Here is a 19,036-nt window from a genome sequence, read left to right as displayed (position 1 = left end):
CGTAGTGAAACAAACAGCATTGCCTACTTTTTTAGGGTTATCAATCCCAGCCCGTTTCTCCTGTCCAGTGAAAGACAGGCAATGCATCTTCCTGAAGTCAGCCTTCTTTCCCTAATTAGTTTTTCTCTATACCTGAGAGAACTGAAACATTCTGTCAGGGTGTATTTTGCCAATCGCCCCTTAGATTGGGACTGTCACAAGGCGCTTTCCTGGGAGCAGCAGGGGACGTTGATAGCGACGGCAATTCACTCAGCATAGACAAGAGATACCATAATGCAAAAAACCGGATTGGACACGGACTGCGCAAGCGATAATATAAACAGATAAAAAAAAGACTAAACAGACTTGTCATACCCCAGAGCATTTTGCGTTTCGGTTATAGACTCCAACCTGTGAGAAATAACACCAGTGCTAAAAGCGAAACAAGAGACAGACTTTCAGGTTCTCAGACGAAGTGCGTGCTAAGAAAAGGTGTGACAGGCCATTGCGGCAGTGGAACAGACCTGCAACTGACATTTCAGATTTGGGATATACAAGAATAGGGCATGAGAGAAAACAAAAATATGAAATGTTAATGCGATGCAGCAACAAAATAATGCTAAAATAACAGGCAGTTTCGAGTCAATTTCAGGTCCAGCACTTAGTACTTGTCACAGAATTGGTGAATTTACGTAGTCAATTCATTTGTTCAGTTAGTGTGGTGTCGTGAAGGCTATTAAGCTTTCATACGGGTTAGATTTCCCAGTTGACTGTTGTGAATTGTGCAGGTAGACAGCAGCAATCCCTTAGAAGGACCACAAATGCTGAATTGTCTTAAAAATACTTTCCCGCTGCAGGCTCTATTTATAAAGATAATAGTCAAATGATTTACTGAATCAATTTTCGCCCCGGTGCTTGAGGGGGTGTGGGTTCTATGCTTCCTCGTGGTTCTCTGTCTCCATGGCAATTTGTCACTGAGGTAACGCAGCTGCTTGAACAGATGCTCAGACCATATAGATCAGCAGTGCTGAGATACTGCAAGTACGATATTTTTAGCCAATATAGCAGGTATGCATTTTCTTTTAGGGAATCCGTGATTATATGCATAATTATATACTTCTATTACTGTGAGGACATAGGTGTGTGTGTGTGTGTGTGTGTGTGTGTGTGCATTAGGGTGAGCATGGTGTTTGCACAGTCAAGTGTGGGTCTAATAGTGCATTCTCACAAATTCTGTTACACTATAATGCTTTCTGAAGCTCATTGTTAACACTAAAATTAAGTAGGATAGCAAATTGCATGTGGGCTTTCTGCACTTAGCTTGTGGTGAGCCACGAAACATAAAGATGCGATAGTGCTGACATGCTTTCACACGGAAACTTCTCACCCTGTCACTAAATACAAATGTGTGACAACGCAGAGCTCAGGTTCTCTCGCACTCAGCTCCTAAAGCAAGCAGAATGACTGTGCTGATGTAATGCAAAACACACAAAGATAAAAACAGATTAGCCCTGTCTTTTCCCACTATGCGTGTCAAAACCATACTGAATTCCTAAAAGTTCCAAAACGATGAACATTAAAACCAAAAACTTTATTAAAAAAAAAAACAGTGAAGTAAGCACTTGTCATCTCTTCATTCAATTTACTTCACTACATTCCACTATATTACTACATTCAGGACAAAATTTTTCCACCACATGTTCTGGCATATGGCCTCGACCTTTGTTGGAATGAAGTGTGCACACACTGCAAACTGCTGTAGTAGCACATGTACAATTTTATCATAACAGTAATAATGATTTATTGTATTCTCAACTGAACGGATTTTCTTATAACAACTACTACTGCAACAAAGTGTTACATTAAACAAATGTACTTCACCATATGTTTTGGTAATATTTTAGATCCTAGCTCATAAATGGTTTTCAGGTCACTGATATCAGGTTTTTATGTCCTTTTGATTGGCAGTAAATTAAATGCTGTTTTTTTAAAATATCAAAACTTATAATGTTAGATATTTCAATTTCATAAAATTTAATTGGATATTGAAACATAATATGACATTCACACATCCCGGTCCCCGTTATACAGAATACACAGGGGCTTTGGCCCCTCCCTAGTTGCTGTTCTGTCCCAGGTTTCCTGTGTGCTGCTGGGAGATGTAGTCCAGGTCTGTGCACCTGATGAGAGGCCCGCTGAGCTGCACGCTGGGCTGAGCGACTGCGGCAGCGTTCATTTTCATCAGAGCCAGATCTGTGCTCCTCTTGCAGAAGGGCGGAGGGGTTTCTGATGCTGCAGCAGTTAGTGTGAGAGTCACAATGCTCCTCTGCCTGCCTGTTTTGGGGGGGAGCCCGAGTGTGTGAATGTGCGCCTGATCTCTCCCCCAGCGGTGGTCATTCCTGATGGGGCGCCAGATAAGGCCTGTCTGGGGGAGGACCTGGAGAGTGAGGAGGACCTGTACGAGGAGTTCCGCAGCACTGGCCACCGCTTCGGCCACCCCGGAGGAGGGGGGGAGCAGCTCGCTATAAACGAGGTACAGAACCCAGCTCTCTCTCTATCTTTTGTGCGGTTCCTCTCTCTCTCATTCTCTCTCTCTCGCCCTCTATATTCATCGCTCTTTCTCAATTACTCGTTCTTTCTCTCGTTCTCCATCTTTGCGTCATTGCAGGAAGAGTGTTTGAACACTAGAGGGTGTTGAAAGAGTGGCTTTGTGAATCTTTTGCTTGAGTGTGTGTGTGTGTGTGTTTGTGTCTGTGTGCATGCGCATGTGTGTGTGTGTGTGTGTGTGTGTGTGTTGTGTGTGCTTGTTTGTTTCAATGTGAGGGTGTGTAGGTGCAGCACAGATTAATTAAAATCTCACAGATTAATTTAAAAGTCCTGAGACCCTCCCCTGCTCTGTTTGTGATGAGCTCAGGGAAATCTTCAGGGGCATTCTGGGAAGGGTGTTCAGGGTCCTGCGGCTCATGTTGGCAGTGCTGACCTGTGATTGGCTGCTGTTCAGAACCACCCCCTTCCATGGTGTTCCACAGAAATATCATGACAGATAACGGAAGCCACCTGGTGGGGAAACAATAAAGATGCAGTGGAAAAAATTATTAAGCCTCTGTTGCCTGCAGTGCGGACTAGAGGAGGAATATATTGCATCTGGCACCCAAGATAAAACTACAGATTGATTTACTGTCCATCATACAAACATAACTACCCTCCATCTGACTTCATATTCGGAGAGGAGAGCCTTAAGGCTGTGTTTGTAGAGAGGACAGATGTTGAAGTCAGCAGCCCCAGAAACAGCGTGTTTTGTGCTGTCTAAATAATGCTGGCTGGCGTATTTCTGCTGTGTGCAGTGTACGTAAAATTGTCCGTAAGCATGCGCAGGATGAATGCAATGTTTCTGAGTGGATGATGTCACCTCCGAGACCGTAAATTTCAGAGAATGTGCATCCTGTTCAGTTGCAGCTGCTCCATGGCTAATAAGATAGGTTGCTGGTATGGCATATATTGGGGAGGGGGGTGGGGTTATGAAAGGAAGTTAAAGGGCTTCACTAATCCCATTAGGCCAGCAATGAATCAGATTGTTCCAAAGTGGAGCCGATGCATGAGGCCCTTGTGTTTGAACCCATCACTGTACCTCCGTGGGCTAAAAATGAGATCACCCAAGGCACGCTCGCAATATTTGTACCCGTAATTATCAGCAAAATGGGAGCATGGAACTGAATGGGGGGTGGGGAGGGCTAACAATTAGACGGTTCGGCTAATAAACAAGCAGGGCTCTGACAGACGGGGAGCTATTAAGATCTATTATACTGCATCCTCCTGCTGTCTCCTCCCCCTGCGCTCCCTTGGGTTGCTATGGCCGGCCTCAGCCACTCTGGTATCCAGGATACGGTGCAGAACACAGCCAGCCGATTGGTTGCTAGTGGTAAAAAAAGGAAAAGAAAAAAAAACAGTAGAAAGCAATTCTACGAGTTAGATAGATGGCTGTGCCTGTGCAGCTGTAAGCAGACCTGTCCACCATTTTTTTCTTTAGTATTCTGAGCAGGCAGAAATAACGGCTGCCAAAGATTTATAGAATTGCTACCTCCTTCAGCGTAGGTATTGTAGCTAAGTGGGAGCGAGGGAGAGAGAGAGAGAGGGGGGGAGGAGAGAGAGGGAGAGAAAGAGAGAGAGGGAGAGAATGAGAAGCATCAGGGAGCACTAATTAAAGGAGGGGATGCCGAGTCAGACAGGCTCTGTCTCCGTACAGCGAGCAGAGGAGTGGGACCGTGACCGAGAGAAAAGAGAGGGAGTGAGGAAGGGAGAGAGGAGGAGAGAGCGCTAAAGCAGAAGGGGGGAAAGAGATAGAGAGGGAGAGGGGGAGACGAAAGCGACGGACGGGCGGCGGCGGTACAGCGGTAGCGGCGCGCGGAAACAGGCGGCGGCGCGGGCGGCCCTTGGGCCGGTAAGGATGGCTCGCAGCGCCCAGAAGGCTCGGCAGCGGCTGGGCCTGGTCAACACCCTCCTGCGCTGCAACCTCCACCCGGAGACGCAGAAGGTGGTGGTGTTCGTCATCATGATGCTGCTCGTCATCATCAACGTGGTGCTGATGTTCCTGCTGGCCTTCCAGTAGAGAACCCCAGAAACGCCGAGGAGAGGGGGGGGGGGACTTCGCTCGCCGCTCGCCGCGTGTCAGCGTGGATGGGCGTCCGGGATGCGGTGACAGGCGCGCAGGTACGGGGGGGGTGGAGGGTGGGGGGAGGTGGAACGTGTCTGGCTCATGCTCCTGCCCAGCCGAACAGGAGCGGCTGCTAGTCAATTATTAACAGCAGCCTGGCGGTAGAGTGGGTACGGTTGGTCGCCGGCGACCAGTGCTTCCTGGGTATAAAAGCCGTCTCTGTGGTTACTGACCGTTGAGCATATGCTTTGATGTGGGAATGTTTGCATCTGTGTGGGAGGGAGGGACAATGTATGCATGTGTGCTTATCTGTTCATGTTTTGTGCTTGGGCTGTCTATGTGTGTGTGTGTGTGTGTGTGTGTGATAGTTTGTGTCAAGTGTTCTGAAACATGTAGGTATAGCTCGTCCCATGTGGCTTATAGAAAAAACACATTTGTGTTTATTTCTGTTTTCTGTGTGCATGCATGTGTGTATTTGTGCTTGTGTGTGCATGTGTCTATCTGTGAGTGCCTGTCTGTGTGTGTGTGTGTGTGTGTGTGTGTGTGTGCGTATGTGTGTCTGTCTGTGTGTGCGTGTGTGTGTCTGTGTCCATGCTCCTTGACTGCACATGGCCAGTAGTTCAGCTGAGCTGTTTGTGTAGTAGCAGACAGAGATGTTAAGGTATGTGAGGTTATCGCGTTTGCCCTGTGTGAGCCACGTTCGGGCCTTCAGCAAATCGGCGCATCACCCAGCGACCTGGCATCACAGCACCTCAGTGGAGCCAGAGAGGCCCAGTCTATCTGACAGCTGTGAGCTTACACTACCCTGAAGGGAGAGATAAAAATGCAAAAGTGCATCTCCACTGCCCACAGAATGTGGGGGTTGTCATTGCTTACAGATGCATCGACACATGCACGTGCACCACACATTCTCACCAACATATGCAGACCCAATCTACAGACTGGGGAAGTGTCTTGTGCAAATGTGGAAAACCAAGTGTGAAGTTCAGACAGAAAGACTGAGGCTAAAAAGTAACTTAGGATGCTGCATCTGAACTAGCTCTTGCTGTCTGAGTGACCCTGTTTGATATGGAGGAATGTGCTCCTGTGTGAGTATGCGTTTATGGAGAACCGTGGTATTCTGGTGTTTACTGTAGTTACATAACGGCACAGGTTCTGGAGCGGAGGCAGAGGAGAGGCAAGCTTCCGTGGGTGTGTCGCTTAGCAACAGGTTTTATTCCCCGTTCCAATGGCAATGATGAGGGGGAGTGGGGCGTGGGACAGAGGGACCTCTTGCATTGCATTGGTTTTCCTCCCCTCTCACCTTGCACAGTCCTACACCTGCTCAGATGGGCGTGTCTAACCCCAGCTGAGACTCTGCTCCAAACGAGGGGCATTTCTGTGTTTGTGCACGGCCAAGAGGAGCCAGCTAAGAAGCCAGTAAGCTTCGCTCTAACACTGCTGCAACCGTGACTCTGCAGCAATGAAGAGCTACTTACCATCTAAAGGGATGACGATGCAATTATTCTCCCAATCTATTCCCCCGTTGACATCCCCCATATATCTCTGTCACTACCACATCTTTAATTATGCAAGTCAATTCAAGAGGCACTAGCAAAGCAATTACCACCTCTGATCCAAGGTACTGGGGTGTCCATGTCACACAGAAAAGGATGCCGAGCTTGTATGACCAATCTTGAAATCATTGCTGTCTACCGCTACTTTTCTTAAAAGTTTCACAATTTTGCCAAGGTACCCAGTGCATTTATAATAGAATAAGCCCAAATCTGTTCTAAAGCTCAACAACCTTCACAGATTCTCTGGTTTTGCAAAAGCCATCAGGTGCACCTTACTCCAATGAAGGCCTGAAAACGTATTACTGGTACAATAAGGAGAGGACGCCTGACTGAAACTATTTGAGGGTGCTCTACTCTTCAAATGCCATCTAATGCAAAAACAAATCTCTGGATTCTGAATTTTTTCTGTCTTATTTTGGCACTTAAAAATTAAAAACATGGAATCATTCATTTTAGTTCTTTTGTCTATCTCGTCAACAAAGAAATTGTAGAGAATGAAAAGACAGGCCAGATTTTAAGAGTTATCTCAACTGTGTGCTGAGTGTACATTACAGGACTGTTGGGGGGGAGGGGGGGTTGACCCCAGACCTGTTCTTAATGTTGGGCTGCTTAAAGTGTTGGCCACTGAAGGACCCCTCCGCCCATCCCCTTGTCCCTGCAGCTGATCAGCGATGGCAGTGTGGTCTACGCCGAGGCCCTGTGGGACCATGTCACCATGGACGACCAGGAGCTGGGCTTCAACGCTGGCGACGTCATCGAAGTAGTGGATGCCACCAACAAGGAGTGGTGGTGGGGACGGATCCTTGACAGCGAGGGCTGGTTTCCGGCCAGCTTTGTTCGGGTGAGCAACCCTCACTTGTTCCCCAGGTGCTCCCAAAGCACACCTGTGTCGTTTCCCGCACATATAGCAAGGGCTAATGCTTTAGAGTAGGGTTTTCAACATGAGCAGTACCACTCCCCAGGAGGCGTTCTGAGATTGCAAGGGGTGCTGGAAGCACAATGGATGAGAGGGATGCATTAGAGATATTATCTGCCGCATAATAATGTTCAAGCCCATAATCTCGTTTTGCATTCAGACACTCCTCTTTGACTCAGCCTTGTGTCACTAATATGTTGAGAGTTGGTGTGACTGCCCTAGTACTGTGAACCGCATCTCTCAGGCTGATTCTTCAGGAACAGGTTTATATAAGGTCGGTATGTTGTAACTGCCACAGTTCTTTACCATATTTTCAGTAGATTCGGTAGGCTAAAAATTTCCCTTTGAAGTCTCGGTGTTTGAATACACACAGTGGCTTTTCCCTTTGGCATTCCGGCATGTTACTTTTAACTGAATTTTCGAGAGACCAGAAACCCACTTCAAAAAGAAACTGGAGTGCTGAAATTGTAGACCAGCCTCACTGAGAGAGACGAGGAGGGATGGTATCTCTAAGGGTGCCTCCGTCCCACTGTCCGGCAGTTACGCGTGAACCAAGATGAGCCGATGGAGGAGTACGTAGCCAAGCTGGAGGACGCGCGGGAGGAGGACAGCGCCTCCTCGGGGAGGCTGCTGGGCCCTGGCCTGCCTTGCAAGGAGCAGATGAGGGCCAACGTCATCAACGAGATCATGAGCACCGAGAGGGACTACATCAAGCACCTGAAGGACATCTGCGAGGTAATCACAGCCAGCCATCCCAACTGACCTTTAGCAAAGTATGACTGACACTGAAGTCCACCAATCCCTGTTTACAAATGACTGCTATGTATGACATCCTCCAACAATGTTAGCATTCCAAACTAATAAATATTAGACCCCTAACCTCAAAAAAATGCTTACCTACATGCAACGTGTTGCAACTAAGGTATTTGCTGGATAAAACCGCTTTTTATCTGCAGATTTAATCTTCACTATTGGTTTTGTGAATCAATTGTAAAGACCTGTTGCTATGGTTACACCTAGGAGCAGGCCAGGCAGAGCTGTCTGATAGTTCTAAAGGAAGCTATTAGCTTGTGCCTTAAAAGCTATGTTACGTTAGCTGTATCACTTGTTTAATTAGCCAGAATAATGTAAGACAGAGCTAACTAGGTCGATAATACAATACAATACAGTACATAATAAAGGCTTTAAATAACTGTGACTATTGAGCTTGGGATGTGCATTGCAGGCAGTCAGTTTTGTAGCAAGAGTTAAGAGCCAGTTGGCTGTGTATCTCATTCTGCATAACCACCTTACATTTATATCTCCAAAATCTTAAATACGACACTGGGCAGCACAGGCTCCTCAACACAAGAAGGTTCTGGGTTTGAATCCCGGCTTGGGCCTTTCTGTGTGAAGTTTGCATGTTCTCCTCATACCCATGTGGGCTTCTTCCGGGTACTTTGGTTCCTCCCACAGGGTGTATTCCTGCCTCTTGCCCAATGCCCATGGAGTAACATGGAATTTGGTAGTAGAAAATGTGTTTTTGTTGAGATGTAAATGACAACTAGCTGAAGAGTTAGAAAGAGATTCCTGTTGTGAATATACCTTGGAAAACGCTGCAGAGACAAAGACAGCACCTTCAAAGGTGCATGCATTTTGCATTATCATTTTGGGGATAGGATGCTCCTTGCACATCTGAGAAATCATTATTGCAAAGGAGTGGTGTGAATGGCTCTCACAGATTTAAGGTATTGACTGCTGTAACTGACTGGCTCTTTGCAGGCTTCTGATGCCAGGTGACTCATTTCTAGTTCTAGAGGGCAGTATTGTTTTTCATCCTCCATCTTGGTCTCAGCTGAATCAAATTATCAATCACCCCATTTGTGAGGGTTTTAGGATTCACAGACCTGAACCATAAAACCAGCTGGACTGTAACCGTCCAAGGTTGAGTTGCCCGGTTCTCCTACAAACCAATTAGGGGCAAGAAACTGTAATATGCTCCTCTCCTTGATGATTAATTGATATATTAATGTTTCGCTGAAGCCATCATTTACAAAGTGTCAACATTGATTTATGATAGAATATTAATTCATTTGCGGCTAAAAGGATTCTAATAAAATTTTGGCGCTTTTTTAGCTGTGGTCATTATCTTTCTGTTACCCTCTCTGATTTCCACCTGTCTGAGTAAAGCAAAAAACATAGAAATGGAGAATGGACTATCGTGCCTTCCCTTAAAAAAACAATTGGGAGGAAATTGTCATTCTCATTTGTATGCATGAACATTTGAATAAAAAATAAAACTGGCAAAACTTATTTGAGCTGCAAGTCATCTGAAGAGCCAGTTTGGTCTTGAATAAATGTAGCCATGTTCCACACTCTGAACTTTAAATACTTCCTTTAGCACTGAGTCTTCTGCTGTTCCTGGTCCAAGTCCAAAAGTAGGAAACTATCCTTTATTCTAGCGACAACACAGTTGATAAATGACATTAGCCCTGATTTCTGCAAGCACTGAATTTAGAAACCTTAGAAATCAGTTCTGCCCACTTTCCCTTCCTTTTCCTCATATCAGTATTTTATTGGTATTCGCCACCTGCTAGTGTTTGTTTTTAATTACATTGCCAGGCATATCAAATTTCTACATTTACTTTTACAAGTCTCCGCTTAAATTGCCGCAGGCCAGATAAATATGTAATACTGTACTGCGAGGAGTTGTGTCACCATCCGTCTCCCTGTCTCCCTCAGGGCTACATCAAACAGTGCCGTAAGAGGACGGACATGTTCACTGAGGAGCAGCTCCGCACCATCTTTGGCAACATCGACGAGATCTATAGGTTCCAGAAGAAGTTCCTCAAGGGCCTGGAGAAGAGGTTCAACAAGGAGCAGCCTCACCTGAGCGAGATAGGGTCCTGCTTCCTGGAGCACGTAAGCAGCCTCTGTTCCCAGTCCTGTGCTCACTCCCATTCTTCATCTGAAGTGTGTCTAGGAATGTACCACAACTGGAGTCTGTTCCAATGAGTTTCTTTTTTTCAGTGCAAGTTTCAAATGTTAAGAATGTCATATATAGCTGTGCTGAAATTCAATAAACTGGAATTCTGGTGAAATAGAATGTGCGCTATCAGAAGATATATGTATATATATGTATCTTCTTATTTTAAATGATGTTCCTACTTTCGTGGTTCTTACAAAAGTAAATGACTCTTTAGAGCGTTTGTCCTCTTAGGGCTAATCAGGTATTTGCCACATGTGATGAGGTATTTGCCACATGTGAACCTTCATTGAATGGAGAAGAGTGAAGACCTTCAGTGACCTGAGTTTTCTCTCGCTCTTTCCCTAGCAAACAGATTTCCAGATCTACTCTGAGTACTGCAATAACCACCCCAACGCCTGCGTGCAGCTGTCCAAGCTAATGAAGGTCAACAAGTACGTCTTCTTCTTTGAGGCGTGTCGCCTGCTGCAGAAGATGATTGACATCTCATTAGATGGCTTCCTGCTCACCCCGGTGCAGAAGATCTGCAAGTACCCTCTGCAGCTGGCCGAGCTGCTCAAGTACACCAACCCCCAGCACAGGTATGACTGCTACCCCACCCGTACATGTAACAAGTTAGAGATTTGCCTGAGTCTGAAGTGGGATTTGGACCCAGCTTTCAAACGTTTTCATGGGCAAACGCGTTACCAATCAGCTAAAGGCGAAATAGCCCATAGTCAAGGGTAACGTCATTATTTTTTAATTTGAAGGTTACGTCATCAGAGCATGTTGTCACGGTAACCTGCTATGAGACCTTCAATTTACCGCCCCTTTTACTGTGCTTCACTAGCAAACTAGCTGAGATACTTAGCTAGGTACTCAGGTACAACACACACCAACACATATACCTGCACACAGAAACACATATACCTGTATGTACACACAGAACAGACATAAAATATGCAGAGGACCTCTGTCACAGGTTTTCTTAATTGTGGAACCCAATTTTTATTGTGGCCACTGCAGTGTGTAGAGTCAAAGGGGCTGACTCTGTAATGTGGCTGGTCTGGTCTTTGCTGTGCAGAGATTATAAAGACGTTGAAGCTGCTTTAAATGCTATGAAGAACGTTGCCCGGCTGATCAACGAGCGGAAGCGTCGACTGGAGAACATCGACAAGATCGCCCAGTGGCAGAGCTCCATAGAGGACTGGGAGGTATGGAAGATTAGCCTTTCACAGTTTATTTGTCTGTGTGTGTGTTGGTGATTTGCTGAGAAAGCGTGTGTCTATATGAGGCAATTGCAGAAATGTACAAGTACAGTAGATATGTGTGTGTGTGTACGTACGTAAAACACCATCTTATGAGCAGGCATGTGTCTCTTAGGGTGAAGATATCCTCAGCCGGAGCTCAGATCTGATCTTCTCGGGGGAAATGACCAAGATCTCACAGCCCCAGGCCAAGAGCCAGCAACGCATGTTCTTCCTGTTTGACCACCAGATGGTGTACTGCAAGAAGGTGAGTGGGGCCAGTGTTCAGGTTAAATGATTTTCAATACCTGAATCACTTCTGCTATTGATATTGAAGTTGGTCATTGGGCGACCATTGTTATGCCTCTGTTTAGGGATTTTGTGTGTACTGTCAGGTTACACTTGTATCTCTGTGGGTGAGAATCCTCAGGTCCCCTGTGTGTGTGTGTTTGTGTGTGTTTGTGAGTCTCACATGTAGCCTTGATTTTGTGTCCACAGGACCTGCTGCGCCGGGACATTCTTTACTACAAGGGGCGGATGGACATGGATCAGATGGAGGTGTTGGACCTGGAGGACGGCAAGGACAAGGACCTGAACGTGAGCGTGAAGAATGCACTGAAGCTGCGGTCCGTCGAGGGCGAAGAGGTCCACCTGCTCTGTGCCAAGAAGCCCGAGCAGAAACAGCGCTGGCTGCGCGCGTTCACCGACGAGAGAGGGCAGGTGCAGCACGACCGTGAGACAGGTGGGGCTCGCCAAGCTCTCCACGTGTGAGAGATGCTCCAGACCCTCTGCTGACAGCAGATAGATGGGAAAATGCACCAGACACAGTCATCAGACACACTGCAGACAGACAACAAAACCATACCGCAGTCATCAGACAAGTCAGGTTTCATATAAAGACACTTCATATGCAGCTCAACAGATGAATTCTTCACATGCAGCTTGAAAGTGGGCTTGCGGGTGTCTGATTGACTAACAGTGTTGCTGGCGTGATGAGACACGGTCATCCTGGCCAAGTGAAACCATCCCTGGGTGACGCTAGAGCCAACTGTCCATCGCCCTGTGGGTCTGCCAGCTGCACTCGGTACTAGTATTGTCAGAATTTGATAACAAACTGTAGGGGCCATCCATGCACTATAGCAATGACTCAATAGCATGAGCCACCCAGCAGCCCCTGGCTGTGTTTAAGTGCCATCTATAGCTGGATGCAGCTACCTTTCATCTACCTTCGGAAAATCTGAGCTTTTACTGATTGGTCCAAATGGCATGCTGAACAAAATGGACGCATTCATCCTGTCCTTGGTAAAGAACTCATTTGCCCAGCTTCTCTTGCCAAAATGTCTGGGAGTGATAATTGACTCCAACCTCTGATTTGAGGCAGACTTAAGAAACATTATAAAGGTATTATTTTCCCAGCTATGTAATATAGCTCCTCTCTGGCCATCAATCTCGGCCACAGACTCTAAGGAATTGGTGCATTTATCACATCTCGTTCAGATTACCGTAATGCTCTGCTGGCAGGACTTCATCCTGACTCCTGACACAGTTGCTGATGATTCAGCAGTCTGCAGCTAGTGTCCTCACCCATACCTCAAACAGGGGCCAAGTCACACCCATACACTACAAGCTCCATTAGTTTCCCATTTAGTACTGTAGTGACTTCAAGGTCTTACAAAGCCCTCCACAACTCTGCTCTAAATTACATTGATCATGCCACCAGCTAAGATCATCAGACCTCAGTAGCTTTGCTGTTCCAACCGCTTCCATGCACTCCACGAGTGACAGGGCACTTGCCAATTGTCTTTCAGGGTCTGACATTTGTGTTGTTTATTGACCATAATATCTGCCCAGCCATTGGTAGCATTGTGAGATTCAAAGAGAAAGAGTTTAATTTGAATGAAAAGTAAAAAATTAGATGTCAGGCTCTAGCTAGCTTTTTCATCATGAGTAAATTAAAAGAGAAATCGATCCTAGGTTTTTATATTATTAGCCCGTGTGTTTTTATCAGAATGTCTAATTATTTGTCGCTTATTTCTTCCTCCTAATTCCACTATTTCATCCCACTTCTGTTACTAGTGTAACAATGCAGTCATGAACGACATACCCACTGATTAACTCGAAATGGACTTTTCATTCTTGGCTCTCCTATCCACATTAGATGGTGTATCTGCCAAAAAATATTGTTAATTGTCAAACAATGTCTTCTAACTCACCCTTAAAGAGTGAGGTGTATGGGCGCACGGAGGTGTCATCCGGATGTCATCCGGATGTCTTGTAAACTTCCATTCTGGCCACTCAGGAGATGTCCCACAGACAACACGGTGACATTTCACAAATGTCGAATGGATACGATTTTGCTCTGGGTGACATTTATTGTGCTATTAGTTGGCAAATTATGGCAGAAGTTCCATGGGCTTGTGCGACCGCTGAAATTGGTCTAATATTGAATTTGTAGCGCAGTTCCTTTCCAGAGATTTCTGATTGTTGTTTTGTCCATTTCTACCTGTTGAGATGTGGGACTTTTGGTCTGGAGCTGTAGAATGAAGGTTTTAGAGAAGTGCAGGGAATCCACTTTCAGCTTCTATTTTGTTTATGCACTAGTTCATGAGTGCATAACTCTAAAAGGTCTAAATGTTCACTTGTTTCTGTCACATTAATTACAGAGGCAGATAAAGGAAACATTAGGCACTCATTGCACTAAAACACAAGCTTTCCTCATCATTCAAATGAAACTGTTTGACTGATCAAAGCCATGTACCGCTTGGTTTGTGCGCACAGTAATCAGAGTTAGTATGATATTGTCTGAGTGGTCCCTGCCCATTTTTTGCTGTGGTCTGAAGACACCTCTTCAGACTATACCTGGACTAACTATCACTACTCTGCAGGTCAATCTAGGATCGCTCTTATCCTTTTATTTTGTTCCTCTAGCACATTCACGTTACCCTTGTATCTCCATCCAGCACTTACATCCTTATCTTGATGTTGTAACTCATGCCTCCTAGTTTGACGTTCCATAACTTTCTGACCTAGCCAATGCTTACTGTGTCAACTGAACTTGATGTCCATGGCTATGGATAGCTGTCACATAATGAGTATTGTACCCACCTGTGTTTTGTAGTTGGTCCAATTACTTTCGGTATGCACTTATTGTACATCGCTTTGGGATAAAAGCGTCTGCCAAATAAATGTAATGTATGAATGCCCTTGATCAAAGCACTTTGGCTTGCAATTCCCGTGGCAGACACTCAGTTCTATTAATGCACAATGGGAAGATTCTAAACTTTAATCTATAACCTTTTAAAAGGACATTTGGCACAAAATTAGAATTGTGGCTGTGTATGAAACCTCTGCAAGCACAGCCTGTCCAGTGGTGCTGGTGCACATAGGTTCAGCCTTAATAAAAGCTCTGAGCTAGCAGCGATGACATGTTTTGCTCTTGATTTTCCAGGTTTTTCCCTAACAGAAGTCCAAAAGAAGCAGGCCATGCTGAACGCATGCAAAAGCCACCCAGCAGGGAAGCCAAAAGGTACTTGCACCCTGCACTGTAGTATGGGCTGGGGGTGGGGTAGCATGCTGGATTACATTAGAATAGTGGCCAGTACCTGTTCACCTTTATCCCTTTATATGAATTTACGTCCTCTCTGATTTGTCTCCATCTCAGATGTTGTATACAACATCCCTGTCTCTCTTTAAACTATATCTGTACCTGTCTGTCTTCACTTGCTCATATTTCGCACCCCTTCACCTTTGTTCACTTCCCAGGGAGTCTGCTCCTTCTCCAACTCATACATCCTCTGATTATAATTGGTATAATAGGTAGTCATGCCCACTCCTCACTCCAGGAAATGGAGTGCAGGCCCCTGATTGGTTGAAATTCCTTGGGGCCATGAGCGCTCTCATACTGAACTGGGAGTGGAGCTTGAGTGTTACGCATGACATGTTGGCGATTTTCGGTTAAACTGATCTTGGTCCTCTCTCTCCCTCCCCCTGCCTGCCCCAGCGGTGACCAGGCCCTACTATGACTTCCTGCTGCGGCAAAAGCACCCCACCCTCCCTACCGCCCTGCCCCAGCAGCAGGTCTTCATGCTGGCCGAGCCCAAGCGCAAGTCCTCCAACTTCTGGCACAACATCGGGAGGCTGACGCCCTTCAAGAAGTGAGGAGGGGAGGGAGGATCCATGTTTGTGACTGAACTTTCACTTCCTTTTTCATTACCTGCATTGGTTATTGATATGGTAACTATCACAACGATTATGATGTTTCTTTGAGAAAGCACTTTATTGGTTGGTTACAATCAGACTTTGAGATTGACTCCCGGACTCTGTATATATCTATTTGGGAGGGACATTACAGCTTCTCAGCTCCAGGACTACAAGGACACCTCCTCTACTGCTTCAGCTGCAGCGCCCACCCGTTAGTGCTAATACTACTACTGCTTCAAGTGATCGCCTAACACTTCTGCAGCGTCTCTTTTCTCAAGGGACCTCTACTGAAGGATCGATTTTTTCAGTGTTTCTTTTTTTTTTCCAAAAAATGGCAACTGTTCACAGTGCCAGATAATAGTTTTTGTATTTGTTTTTTCAAGTGAACCGTGTTAGCGTTCGAGATGAAAAAAGGGTTGTACTTAATGCAAAGCTCCATCTTTGTGGGACGATCTACTGAACATGAGCATTTCAAGCTGGTTTATTCTCAAGGGATTTCAGAGAACTGGTTGTCGTATTTGTGTCTGTGTGCAAATGATTCAGAGGGTATTGATCCCAAAGATTTTGTCCCGGAAACCCACTTTGAGGTTCTAATGTCAAGCATGGCAGACCATTGACCCATATCTTGCACAGTTCCCTGTCCTTTAATGCATTTTTTGTTTGTCTCTGTATTTGCTTAGCCTTACCCATGAATCCTGTTTAGTTTTAGTGTCTGCAGCTAACTAATTTTCTTAAGTGCCATTCAATGCATCAACAGGAAATGTTAGGTGGTACTTGCATGGATTATTTTGAAACAAGGTATTAACATTTTTAACATATTCTTTTCATCTTATTAAAAGCTCACTTTCACTCATGTGGTCAGCTCATCAAAGGTTGAGGACGTAGGTTTCTTGTTGCCATCTTGCTGCATCAAGCAGGTTCTTGTGAAACGATAAAAAAAAGTCAATGTTTGGATTTTTCTTATAATACTGTACCTATAAATGCAGGTCATTGATCATGAAATACTGTGCATGTCTATGAAATAGAGACATTTCACTCAGCTAGATGATTATTTTCATGAATCAGTTTAATTTTTACATTTAGCATAGCATAAACAAGCTTTTTCTTATACGTATACATGAGCCTAAAGCCATGTCAGACATATCAGGACCCTTTGACGGAAACGCATCATTCCACAGAGACTCAAACCAGTGCCCAGACAGCCTTTGTTTTTAAAGACGTCCCGTGACGTTTGAGCTGGTCAAGTCTGCCTTGTGAAGTTGGCAACTAACCAAATATTTAATACAATATATTTTTAAAATAAAGAAAACAAAGCAAGAAAACCTACGCTCAAACATGTAGAATTGTAGAAGGAAATGTGCCTATACTGTAATAAAGATTGAATCCATATTTTTATTTCAAAATTTAAAATAGCATGTGTATATATAAAAAAGAAAATGATAGAAAATAGAGAGGTACATCATCGCAGAACATTGTGTGCATCTTTTTAGACATGTCAAAATCTTCTAATTTACTGTGGAATATTCATTTGGTACTGCAGGAAGTATATTGGTAATTGTGACTAAAGTGTAACTTTGTTTTGCCTCTGAAGAGGAGCCTGAAGATGAATGGACAAGTTTAACAAGACCTGCCACGCCGTTCCACTGTTTGTGAAGTGGGAGAATTGCACATTGTTTTGTTTTTGTCTTACAAGTGCTGTTGAAAGTATAAGGCTTTAAATTCTATTTTTAGAATTTAAATTCTATCTTTCACCTTTCACTTTTTCTTTTCAGTTCTAGATGATACTGACTGTTTGGGTTCTCTGGTTCATTGTTGTAAGCGGTGGATGATGCACACTTCACTGTTTATTTGCATTATTAGTGCAGGGATGAAGTCATCAGGATTGTAATATGAGAAATGCTTCATTTTGTGAACGAACACAGCAGCATTTGACCCTGTAACCCCGGGTACTTTATTCAATCCATAATGTACTGATTGGAATATTTCATCATCTCTGAAATGTAACATGAACTTTACCCCACTTATAGCATATGAGAGGTGCTTTTGCTAAAGTGAAACATGCAGGAAGATTAGGGGCCTTGTGAATTGGACTAAAAAGTACATTTTAGGGAAGTGAATTTTAGCTAGTAAAATAAGAAAATTGAGAACCTTATGCCTGTTTTATTATTCATATGTGGAGTAACCAGTGCATTGGTTTTTCTGCATCAGCCTAGGAGGTGGTCCAGAATTAAAGCAAATCGGAAAGGGAAAACCTCCCTTTAAACATGCAAAACACTCTGAACTCTGTTAGGCTGAACCAGGGGAGATGACAGAGGGAGAGAGGGACAGAGAGAGAGAGAATCAAAAGAGGCGCCCTATTGGGGATGACTGGAGACAACTCTTTTCTTCCCCTACTTTTGTCAGATTTCAGGGCAAAAGTGAGTGTGCAAGTGTAGTGCCATTTCTGGTTCTGTCACATGGACATCATTTCAGATGCCCAGGTCTTCACACTTCCCAAGATGATTCTTGGCTGCATTTAGATTTTCTTTTGTAATTCCAACTGGCAAATAGTTATGGAAAATGGTTTTAAAATGTTGTGATATAGTTTTGGATTCTGCATGCAGTGATCACAACCCATTTCTGCTTTTCTGAGATGGGAGCAGTTGTCAAAGCTTGATCTTTTTTTATCCAAAAAATATTGTATTACATCATATAATACCCATAAGTAGGTTCAGCATAATATGCATGTAAAATACCTAAAGATGTTTCTGAACTAAATTAATGCTTGTATGAAGTGTGTGATCTGGCCTCTGGGTCCTTGAACAAACATCTGCTCAATGACGCAAGTAATACAGCGCTGTTGGATGGGCAACAATCTCTCCGCACTGGTTACTGTCAGGTAGCTGAAATTAAGCTGCCTTTACTGTATGTGTTGCTTAGGCAACAGACTTTGTGAAAAAAAAAGTAATCCTTTCATGCATCGTTATTCAAGGGCAGAGTACATGCACTGAACTCCAAATGGCACTGTGCTGTGTCTCTGGGTAAGAAAATGCTTTACCCAAGCAATCGAATGCTGTGCTGTCATTACAGAATGATCATTTTCTCTACAACAGATAACATTTTGAGCAACTCCTAAAATGAGTTTAGGGTAACCCAATGAAATCCTCATTGTTTCCCGACAAGAAAGATGAGGTAACTTTCCACGTGTTTTATTTATTTTTTTGAAGGGCAAAAATAGCAGAATGCATTCTCCTGAGGTGTACATTCTGAGCAATCTTCTGTCTGCTTACTGATGAATATTTAAAGTCAATAAAAAGCAGTGGTTCTCGATACATTGTTGAAACCAAGTCTCTGGAAGGCAAAGCACTGAATTGGGGAGAATGCCAGTGATTGTGGGCTTGCAGCAACGTTTTCTATCTTGCCGTGAGCTAGGCACTTGTGAAATTGCATAGTTTGTGTAAAATACAAAAAGAAAAAAAAAAGTGTTTGTACATTACCTTTGTATGTGTATGGTTGTTTACATATGCACTCAGATCAGGAGAGAATAAAATCATTCAACATGTA

General features: G+C 44.4%; 1 protein-coding gene across 7 annotated transcripts in view; it reads left to right on the top strand.

The window, feature by feature from the left end:
- LOC118225103 (rho guanine nucleotide exchange factor 4-like) overlaps positions 1–19,036 on the top strand; it is a 92,310-nt gene extending 73,274 nt beyond the window's left edge. For 6 of the 7 annotated variants that reach the window (XM_035413137.1, XM_035413140.1, XM_035413141.1 and 3 more), the window contains 10 exons: positions 2,367–2,512; positions 6,848–7,027; positions 7,643–7,837; positions 9,824–10,003; positions 10,416–10,648; positions 11,131–11,260; positions 11,430–11,561; positions 11,792–12,035; positions 14,742–14,819; positions 15,294–19,036. In XM_035413137.1, coding sequence (XP_035269028.1) covers positions 2,367–2,512; positions 6,848–7,027; positions 7,643–7,837; positions 9,824–10,003; positions 10,416–10,648; positions 11,131–11,260; positions 11,430–11,561; positions 11,792–12,035; positions 14,742–14,819; positions 15,294–15,451 — 1,676 coding nt within the window. In that variant the 3' untranslated portion in view covers positions 15,452–19,036. Of the gene's footprint in view, positions 1–2,366; positions 2,513–3,557; positions 4,687–6,847; positions 7,028–7,642; positions 7,838–9,823; positions 10,004–10,415; positions 10,649–11,130; positions 11,261–11,429; positions 11,562–11,791; positions 12,036–14,741; positions 14,820–15,293 lie in introns of those variants that run through there. The other variant, XM_035413143.1, reaches the window with a different exon arrangement.

This window comes from Anguilla anguilla, chromosome 4 (genome assembly GCF_013347855.1).
Source record: "Anguilla anguilla isolate fAngAng1 chromosome 4, fAngAng1.pri, whole genome shotgun sequence".
Lineage (NCBI taxonomy): Eukaryota > Metazoa > Chordata > Actinopteri > Anguilliformes > Anguillidae > Anguilla > Anguilla anguilla.
This window is presented reverse-complemented; position numbering and strand designations above follow the sequence as displayed.